Source organism: Musca vetustissima, unplaced genomic scaffold (assembly GCF_032173495.1).
Source record: "Musca vetustissima isolate MV318-11 ecotype Yass unplaced genomic scaffold, APGP_CSIRO_Mvet_v1 utg173482, whole genome shotgun sequence".
Taxonomy (NCBI): Eukaryota; Metazoa; Arthropoda; class Insecta; order Diptera; family Muscidae; genus Musca; species Musca vetustissima.
Window position 1 is genome coordinate 5,811 of NW_026876759.1, and position 11,472 is coordinate 17,282.

General features: G+C 34.4%; 1 protein-coding gene across 1 annotated transcript; it reads left to right on the plus strand.

Moving 5' to 3' along the window:
- The first annotated feature begins 203 nt into the window (after positions 1-203).
- On the plus strand, positions 204-1,445 carry LOC133321308 (homeobox protein slou-like). The gene is made up of 2 exons (XM_061530400.1): positions 204-476; positions 1,160-1,445. Exons 1-2 carry the CDS (start codon positions 216-218, stop codon positions 1,373-1,375), a joined length of 477 nt encoding a protein of 158 aa, XP_061386384.1. The 5' UTR covers positions 204-215; the 3' UTR covers positions 1,376-1,445.
- Positions 1,446-11,472: the final 10,027 nt, after the last annotated feature.

An 11,472-nucleotide genomic window follows, 5' to 3' on the forward strand; every position in this document is an offset into this window, starting at 1 on the left:
CATTTGGTCATCATCAGTATCAAAACAACTCAGGCATTTGACATATCGTGGGGATGATATGTTGGATCATTTGCCTTAAGTGATTGATGATAATTTCTTGTGTACTATTATATTTAGTTTAATATTATCAATAATTGTTAATTTATTACGAATTTATTTGCTATTTTATCTAATAATTGTTTTTGTTTTGTCTTTTAGCCCAAGACCTTAATGACATGGACCAAGATGACATGTGCGATGATGGTATGAGTGATATTGATGATCATGCCAGTGAGACGGATTCGAAAAAGGGTGATGGCCGTTCCGGTGATGGTAAATCGAATAGCAGTGGTGGTGGTTCAAAGCCCAGGCGAGCCCGTACGGCATTCACCTATGAACAGTTGGTGTCCTTGGAGAATAAATTCAAAACGACACGGTATCTAAGTGTTTGTGAACGATTGAATTTGGCATTGAGTTTGTCGTTGACTGAGACGCAGGTAAATATTGGAAAATTTAAATAAATTTTAAAAATTAAAAAATTGAATACTTAATGAAAAAAGCTTGCCACAGCCTCAGACCTTGAAAAAATATTCTTTAAAAAATCCACGCCTCTTATAGGCCTTGAAAAAAATATTCTCTACACAATCCACGCCTCTTATAGGCCTTGAAAAAAATATTCTCTACACAATCCACGCCTCTTATAGGCCTTGAAAAAAATATTCTCTACACAATCCACGCCTCTTATAGGCCTTGAAAAAAATATTCTTTACAAAATCCACGCCTGTTATAGGCCTTGAAAAATATTCTTTAGCAGACCTTGAAAAAATTCTTTAACAAATCCACGCCTCTTATAGGCCTTGGAAAATATTCTTTAAAAAATCCTCGCCTGTTATAGGCATAGAAAAAATTCTTTAAAAAATCTACGCCTCTTTGGGTGCTTGGAAAAACTTCTTTAAAAAATCCACGCCTATTGGCCATTAAGTGCTTGGAAAAATTATTTAAAAAATCCTCGCCTCTTATAGGCATAGAAAAAAATTCTTAAAAAAATCTACGCCTCTTATAGACCTTAAAAATATTCTTTATAAATACATGCCTGTTTTCCCGAATTATTTTTTTTTTTTCTTTAATTAAATAATTTTTTTTTACTAATTTCCAATCTTTTATCTTTTTCTCATTTTAGGTGAAAATCTGGTTTCAAAATCGTCGCACCAAATGGAAGAAACAAAATCCTGGTATGGATGTCAACAGCCCTACAATTCCACCACCTACCGGTTCATTTGGTCCTGGTGCTTATGCCAGTAGTCTGCTCTACTCGCATACCATGCCCTATTCACCCTATGGCCCATATTTCCATCCCTTGGGTGCAGCACATCATCTAAGTCATTCGCATTCATAAAATTGTAAGATGCAACATAAATTGTTGCAAATAATGGAAATGCGTAAATATCAAGGACTAAGGAAGGATTAGATAAGAAAAGAAATTCATTAAAAAAATCTTTTCAAAAATCCTCGAAAGCCGAAGAAAAAACAAATGTGATGATAATTGTATAGAAATGAAAAAAAGAAAAGAAAAAATTATAACCAAAAATTAATTTAAAATTTCTAACAACAAAGACAAAAAACCAAAAAAGGGTCAGTGCAATTTATTTTTTGTTTTGTTAATTCCAGAAAAAAATAAAATTTGAAAAATAATATCTGCCTCCACCCCCTTTTCACTGTACAGTTTAATGTTCTGTCAATTACCAAAAAGAGTTATACGGAAACGGAAATCTACTTAAAATTTCAATGTAAATAAAACCACCCAAACTACCTTTTCACTCATAATCATCATTATTATCTATTTAAAAATTATTATTTATTAAAATTTTGTTGTAAATTATTTAATATTGTATTTAATTCTGCCAAGACATCATCGTTTCATAATTAGAATTTTAATTTCCTTGGAAAAATGCAAGTGAAAATTGTACATGTTTGCCATTATTATTATCACTATTATTATGGGTATTTCCATTGTATTATTACGGATTAGTTTGTAAATTAGCATTAACCAAAAACATTCAAAGCCAAAGAAAATCAAAAATAATTAATTTAATTTAATAATGAAATAAACTAAAGAATAATAAATACATTTTAAGCATTATTGACAAAAACAATTAAATTGTTTGTTTTTCTTTAGGGGATTGGAGGGATATTAATTTATTTTACAGAAGCAACAGGGCTAGGGGTGAATTTGTTGAAACAAATGTGGGCATTAATATTAATGTCCACATTAACAAAGTAATGGATATATAAAAACGTTGATACGGCAAAAATGTGTCTCTTCGAAATATTAATTAAATGCGGTCTAACATGTTTCTCTGGACCAAATCCCGCTGGCACCTTTCCCACAGAATGGTCAAAATTGTTATGAAAATTAATTTTACAATATCCAAACTGTACACATCGTATATTTGTTGCAGAATAAAATCTAGTACCTCATCCGCAAAATGACCAAAAAATATGCTGAAAATACATGTTATATCACGCGAAAATAGCATCAAATTCACAAGAAACTACAGTGAAATCTCGACATTAAGATATTGAAAAAAAATCAGGGAATTAGCAAACAAATTCGAAATCGAATTCACATTATCGAGAGTTCACTGTATTCACAATCTAATATATTAAACCATACCCGTATATTGTTGGAAGATGAAACTTATCGGTCCACTCATTATAGTGCTTCCCCCACTAATGGTCAAACTTATACTATTTTTACCTAGCCTAGAACGAATCCAAAGATGGGAAATCGGCCCACTCCTCCCCACAATTGGAACTTCTCCAAATATGGTAAAATCTTTGAAAAAAATATATGTTTTTTTGCATAGACCTCCGCAAATTATTGACTAAAGGTATATATCTGTCCCCAACACCAACTGACATTTTTTTTCTTGTAAATTAGTTAGTGACTAACCGTCGTAAAGTTTTGTGTATAGAACCGATTCTGATCAAAGGCGTCACTTATCATTTCGTTTAATCTTTAGGGGATGAAATGGACCATGAACGTTATTTTTATGCCCTTCACCACACTGCAGGGTGCAGAGTATTTCTTGTGAATATGTTTGCAACTGGTAAACGAAAACGAAATAGACACCTGGTTCCGTTTGAGAATATGCACAGAATCACTTTCTGAGTCGATTTATGCATGTCCGTCCGTCCACCGTCCGGCTGTCCATGTTAAATTGTACAGGTCGCATTTCTAATCCGAATTGAGTGAAATTTGGTACAGCTCATTTACTTGGCCCAAGGGCGAACCCTATTAAAAATGGGGAAAATCGGTACAGATTTAGATATAACTCCCAATTATATTTTCGTCCGATTTTATGTAAATGTGTCATTCAATTTGCACTAAATTTGGCATAGCCCGCTGAATTTAGTCTAGAATGATGTGTGCTAAGTTTCGTGAAAATCGGTTCAAATTTAGATATAGCTCCAATAAATATTTTCGTCCGATTTGATGTAAATGGTACCCAAAAGTCCTTCTATATCTTTTGATTTGCCCGAAATTTGGCACAGCGTACTGAATTGAGTTTAGAATGATGTGTGAGAAGTTTTGTGAAAATCGGTTCAGATTTAGTTATAGCTCGCATATATCTTTTTGTCCGGTTTTAAGTAATTGGTGCACCAAAGACCCTATATTTCTTTCGATTTGAACGAAATGTTGCATAGGTTTCTGAAATAAGTCTCGAATGATGTGAGGTAAGTTTCATGAAAATTGGTTCAGATTTAGATATAGTCCCCATTTATATTTTCGTCCGATTTTATGTTAATGGTGGACCAAAGTCCCTATGTTTCTTCGATTTGCACCAAATGTGGCAAAGCGTGCTGAATTGAGGATAGAATGATGTGAGTTAAGTTGCGTGCAAATCGGTACAGATTTGCATATAGATTTCCCATATATATTTTCGTTCGGTTTTATATAAATAGTGTATCAACGCTTCCACGTTTCTTTCGATTTGCACGAAACTTGTTAAGTTTCGTCAAAATCGGTTCCGATTTAGATATATCTACAATATATATATATATATATATATATGCGTCCTATTTTATGTTAATTGAGCTCCAAAGCATCTCCATTTCTTTCGTTTGCACGAATTGATATGACATTTTGCATTGATTTCAGGATGACATGTTTATGTGTTTATTTATATTGGTATATAAATCTATGTATATCACATATTTAATTTAGTTATATTTTAAGTCGATGATCCTCTAAAGATAGTATGTCTGCTCTATCAAAAATATATTGTACGTATGAGCATCTCTTGTATGTACCAAAAGTGGTGAAAGGTATCACATAGTCGGCCCGTCCGATTTTTTAACTTTCCATTACCAAACTAGAATGCGCAAATTTTACTCTAATGTCTATGAAATTTTGGATGTGGTTTAGGATATGGTGAAGCAAGACATTTTTAGTTCTCGGTCACGATCGTATGATATTTAGAGGATGACTAAAACGTTCTTTCTTTATACTTTCTAGTCGCTGTAGAGATCATAATATTGACCCGAACGCCACGGAGAGGGAGATTATAAGGATGGTTCTTTTAATGATAATCGGTCAACATTTTGTTGACCTTAAAGAGGAGACCAGAGAATATAATAATATGAAGAAATTTTGGTAGTCCAGTAGGGTATAGTTTGCTCGACACAGTCCAAAAGGATATTTAGTGCAGTTTGTATGAAATCGATGAAAATATAAATGGGTGTTATATTAAAATTTTATAATATGGTACGTTTTTCACAATTTTTTCGCAATAGGAGAAACGTTGGATAATTGGTTATGCATTGTCTGAATCTGTCCAATCCGTAGAAATTGAGTACCTGTGCTAAGACTAATCGTGTCTGCCTAGACAGCAGTTTATCCTCTGCAGCTATGTATGGAATCATAGAATAACATTCTTACGTTATTGTTCTACTGCCTGGAAGTTACTGTTCTACTGCCTGTTCTACTACCTCTCTAGATCATGTGGATCTCTCGTGATGTGCAAAGGCGGGAAAGCCTTTACATAAAATCCAAAATCGATTACCAACATTTAATCGTGCTAGTGAACGGTTCACTGATGTCATGAGGAAAGTCCCTCTAGTGGGATACTAATTTTTTAGTGTCCGGGTCATAATTGTGGCCTCTAGAGCAATCAGAAAAACAGACAAAAATAAAGCTTTTTTTTTTTTGTCCATTTCATTCCATAAAAATGAGCCGATCATTACCAAAAACAACAGAGGTCTTCTCTGGCCAGAATGGACAGACTGACGGACACAGATGTCTAGATCGACTCAACTATTTGAGATGTAACGATCGGTATACTTAAAGGTGGGTCTAAAACCAATATCTCGCGGCGTGACAAACCCTTGGGGCGGGACAAATATGAATAAACAAATAATAAAGTATGGAACTCGTTTCCATGTGTCTAGTGTTTGAAACTGATTAATATCGTTTACTGCTTTCCAAATTTGTATCAAACATTCGAATTTCTTGAAGCCAAATAACATAAGTGCTTAAATAAAATAAATCGAAAATAAATATACTCCTTGTTATAATAAAGTCTACCACCTTCGTTGAAATTCTCTTAGACATTCACATGTAAATTTTAATTGAAATCCTTATCAGACAGTTTTTTTTCGGTCTGACAGTCTCACACTCATTGCCAAAAAAAACACCCCGTTCAACAACAAATGATTTCAGCAGACACATTTATAATTACGATTTGGTATCAAGTGAAATTATCTGTTTAATAAAAATGAGTAAATTGTTTGACAACAGAAAATAAGTCGACTGGAAAATTTTAAAATTGCTCCTCTTCCACAGAAAAACAGAGACAAACACGCACATAGAGAAAAACACAATACAACGAAATCCGTACGCACGCACAGACATTCGGAACTTTGGCAGAAAAGGCAACAGCACACGAGACAAGTGTGCCAACGACGAGACGAGGAGAACATCCAATTATGTTAAAGTGAATAAATAAAATTCCATAAGCGGCTTATATGACACACCACCAAACAGGACTTGACCACAAACATCAACCAAAGTGGGAGAGGGGGTGGTGGTAGAAAAAATGGAAATTAAAGTGGAAAAGTGGTATGAGATTCATACCATGTGGCATAAACAGGAGATGTTTATGTTTGGTGATGGAAGTGTTGTGCTGTGATATGCGTATACAGAATTATGGTAATCAAATAAAAATATAAAGTCCAAAGGAAGGATCTTCAGGACAAAGAAAGCTTTCTAATAGGCTGTAATATCTTTGGTGTATATTGGAAAGCGGGGTACACTTTGGGTATTTGGGAAAAGAAACGGAACTATAACAATTAAAACCAGTAAGGAAAGTAGTAATGTCGGACTGGGCCGACTATGTGATACCCTTCACCACTTTGGGTATATTATACATATGCATCCTAACAGACGTCGCATTTTCGAAGGAATTCTAAATTTTGTAAATAGACAAACTTTACACGCGCTCTTTGATATGCTGCACCGTTTCAAATGTAATATCAATCAGGCACCTATTGAATATTTGGTGTACAATCAACATGAATAGGTCGAAATTATATATGGAAACTATGATATATCTAAATCTGAACCAATTTCAAGGGAACTTGCAGAGATTAATTTCAGTACGTTGTGTCAATCGGCCTAGCTATGGGTCTTTAGTGCACCATTTACTTAAAAGCGGACGAAAGTATATATAGGAGCTATATGCAAATCTGAACCGATTTCATGAAAAGTTGGCACACGAAAGCTTGTAGTGGCTTCAGTACATTGCACAAAATTGTGTGGCGGTCGGCCAAACTTTGGTTATTTAGTGCACAATTTACATTAAATGGAACGAAAATATATATGGGAACTATATATAAATCTGAACCGATTTTCTTAACACACATCATTGTCGACCTAATTCAGTATACTATGCCAAATTTCGTGCAAATCGAAAGATATATAAGGACTTTGGTGCCCCATTTACCTTAAATCGGATGGAAATATATATGGGAGCTATATCTACATCATCATTCTGGACCTAATTCTGTACCCTATGCCAAATTTCGCTTAAATCAAAAGATATATAGGGCCTTTGGTGCCCAATTTACTTTTAATCGGACGGAAATATATATGGGTGCTATATCTAAATCTGACCCGATTTTCTCGAAACTTGACCCACGTCATTGTAGAGTCAATTCTGTACACTATGCAAAATTTCGTGCAAATCGAAAGATATATAGGGACTTTGATGCATCATTTATTTAAAATCGAACAAAACTATATATGAGAGCTATATCTAAATCTGGACCGATTTTCATGAAACTTAGCACACATCATTCTGGACCTAATTCAGTACTCTATGCCAAATGTCGTGCTAATCGAAAGATATATAGGGACTTTGGTGCCCTCTTCACCTTAAATCGGACGAAAATATATACCTATATATATATCTAAATCTGAACCGATTTCCTTCAAAATGGACCATGTATCTATCTCGTTTCCTTTTGCCTGTTACAAACATATGCACGAAGCCATAACTAAGATCCCTATCTAGAATCTTCTTAAAAAACAAAATTACTTACACTCAGGTTGGAAAACCAGAGCTACGATCTTCAGCATACCGAAAATGAGGACCATTTATATAGGTAATAGTTCTAAACTTGGACATATCTTGAAAATGTTGTACCAAGAAGCTTTGAACCCACGTAAAACCCGGAGTCCCAAATTACAGTCTTTTGCAAAATCGCTTAGGGCCATGCACTAGTGTAAAATGGAAGAGAACCTTCATAAGGGACCTTTTCAAAACATGGACCTTTACCGACAATTTTCTCCATAGGTGTTTTTATCCTCCAAGAACTTCGGTGGTAATTCGACTAGACCCTTCAAAATGCCATTTACATAATGGCTAGGTCGAAACAGAGGAAATTGTTGTGACAAGAAGATCTGTACCCAAATAAATTTTGGAATGCCAAATTATCGTCACTTCTCCTGAAAAAAATTGCTTAGGGAACTTTATATGGGGCATATAATAATGGAAATAAATCTGTATCGCTATGGGGACTGCACCAAAGCGTGAACCGATATATCCCAAAGCTCTATCATAATTATTGCGAGCTATATCGCGACATCAAAAACTTGTATACTTTTGGGATCTCTGACGAATATTTCAAGGTTTTAATCCTCCACATTATAATGGAGGAAGACATCAAAGATGTGTATACTTTTACGATATCTCACGAACATTTCGAGGTTTTAATCCTCCTTATAATGGAGTGCATAAAATCGACAATTTAGAAGTAGGAAATATTGAATCGTGTGCCTTTGAAACTAACTGATTCCAAGACAAATTTCTAAATGTCGGTAAAATACATGTCTAGAATTTCTTTCAGATACCGAATGATATTAAAATTTAAATTTCAAATGTTGTTCTTAAATTCCCACCGATTTTTTGCGCAATCGTAATGAAGTTAGTTCAGAATGAACTAACAAATGTTTGAAAATCACATTATTAATTATTTACAGGCAAAAATACATTTGATGACATTAACAACACATCTACTTATACGTGCAATTACCAAAACAAAAAAAAAACAAAAAGAACTGTCATTCGCTCACTCGTTCGTTTATCCTTCGAAAATTAACATTTAATAGAAATGTATGCAGATAAAAATACACCAACACCCACATGTACACACATACATACACTCACACACCAATACACTTGCCGAATTTGCTTAATGCCGCAGCAGCATATATTTTACCAAAACGAATGGGATTTAAAGAAACTAATTGCAAAGTACTTAAGCAAAGATTAAAATGTATATGTACGAGAATATTTATGAGCAAGTTAGTGCATGTGTGTGTGTGTTTTAAAGCAATAACCCAACAAAGAAAATGATGGGTATTTCCAGATCAAAATAAAATATGTGGGTGCCAACCTAGACATGGAACTTAAATGGGGAGACCTCATACGGATTGAAAGGATCCATAGATACAAAACTGCAGAGGAACCGAAGACTATAAATGTAATCATGATATACGGTATCTAGAAGAGACTTATTAAAACAATGTAGTGAAGAAGTACAAACGTCGTCCTTTTTGTACCTTCCAACAAATGATTAGTGTACAAAATGTTTTAAAAATATCCAGAAAAATATCCAGGTGGCAATGCCATTGTAAATTATCTATAAAATAAAATACAACCATCGACACCCAGGATAGAAAACTGTACCGAAAATTAAGCGGTACCATTTACGACGGCAATTAAAAATATAAATCTATATTGTCTATTTTCTGGAAATACCTTTTTTGTTAACTTTGAATCTGCAAATAAGGTGAGAAGATGTTGTCAAAAACCTTCGTAATACCTAAAATAAGGCGAGCCATTCTTTATATGAGGGTTATATCAAAATGATTAAATACATCGAAAAAAATCTTCTACAACAAAGAATTTCCCAAGAACTGGACTGAAAAAATTATAGCTACTTGGCGGGAATATCGGTTAAAACTTAAAAAAAACACTGACAATGAAGCAGGACATACATATGGTTTATTAAACAAGGATATACATCGATGTAGTTCTGCAGAAATGCTTCTCATCATCCATTTGATTACTTAGTAACCGACCGCAGCTAGCCGACTACATTTGAATCGATCAAATTACCAACAGATTACCAACGAACCGATCTCTAGCCAAAGCGTACATTTAAAGTGGGTGCAAAGTCGGTATATAGCATCTAAAACCACAATCAAGGAGATCAATTTGGCATTAATTACACAAAATAGAGGTCATGTTCAGGGAGGAAAATTCCTTATGGGGATGAAAGCCCTTGGTAAGTATATTAAAACCCCAGAAGGATAAGTTCGATATATGTCAAGTTCATGTGCTATTGGTCCTACACCCACCTTTTAGTGTACCGATAGTCATATTTCGACTAGATGGGTCGATCGAGACCTGTGTGTCCGTCCGCCTATACATTTTAATTTGTAAACACGATACAGGTCACAATTATGGACCAAAGAAGGCCACTATGGTAAATATCCGTTTATTTTATATTTTATAGGGGGAGCCGAACCAAAAACTCTTTTTTTTCTGCTTTTATGAGCGCCTAAAGGCCACAACTATGCCCCCTACATTATGAAATTACATTAAATAGGGGTAAGGGTTGAACCAAGGAGCAATCATGTCTGTTTTCATGACAATCGGTCAATATTTAGCGGGTCATATGGACCCAGATTTTTGTGTGAAAAATTATAAAATTTGTATTGCTTCTGCAGGACATAAACCTGAGAAGTTGGTAATATAATAAAGAGGAGCTGTTGACCTTTAAATTGAAACCAATTATATCGTTCATGCACTCAGATAGGGGAGTTACACGTACCTATTTTAGGGGATCTAGTATTAGAGGGCGCAAAATGTAACGCTGATAGCTAGCACAATAATATTCGATGAAGATCAGATGATATTTCGGGGATGAAATGAACCGAAAACTTTATAAAGCAAAGGCGATCTGACCCACTAATTGGAATGGCGGTCATGATAATGAACGGGATAGCGGGTCAAATGAACCAATTTTTTGTGTAAATTAACAAAATTTGATTCGAAAAACTCTTTACATACTTTAGATAGGGTCCCCAAAGATAAAAAATCGATATTTGTATAATTTAATTGCCTTTTCGACTTTAACCCGAACTTTGCTCAGAAAATAACAGATCCGAAATCCTATATTTTTGAATCGGATTTTCAGATAACAAAACATATTTATACCCTTCACCACACTGTTGTACAGGGTATTATGTCTTTGTGCATATGTTTGTAACAGGCAAAAATAATCGAGATAGACCCATGGTTCTTTTTGAGAATATGCATAGGATCACTTTCTAAGTCGATTTGTGCATGCCCGTCCTTCCATGTTAAATTGTAAAGAAAGTACAGGTCGCATTTATTATTCGAATTGGATGAAATTTGACACAGCTCATTCATTTGGTCCAAGGACAAACCCTATTGAAATTGGAAAAAAACGGTTCAGATTTAGATATAGTTCCCATATATATTTTCGTCCGATTTAAGGTAAATGGTGCACCAAAGTCCCTAAATATCCTTCGATTTTCACGATATTTGGCACAACGTACTGAATTAAGCCTAGAATGTGGTGTGCTAAATTTCGTGAAAATCGGTTCAGATTTAGATATAGCTCCCATATATATATATTCGTCCGATTTAAGGTAAATGGTGCAAATCTTTCGATTTGCACGAAATTTGTCACAGCGTACTGAATTCAGCTTAGAATGATGTTTGCTAAGTTTTGTGAAAATCGGTTAAAAATTAGATATAGCCCCCATATAAATTTTCGTCCGATTTAAGGTAAATGGTGCACCAAAGTTCACCATTTATCTTAAATCGGACGAAAATATATATATGGGAGATATATCTAAATCTGAACCGATTTTCCCAATTTAAGTAGGGTTCGTTT

What these genes read in the sequence shown, in the direction of transcription:
- LOC133321308 (XM_061530400.1), top strand. Translation starts at nt 216, where the DNA reads ATGGACCAAGATGACATGTGCGATGATGGTATGAGTGATATTGATGAT. An exon ending in TGTCGTTGACTGAGACGCAG is followed by an intron (nt 477 to 1,159) that starts GTAAATATTGGA and finishes TTCTCATTTTAG; the next exon opens with GTGAAAATCTGGTTTCAAAA.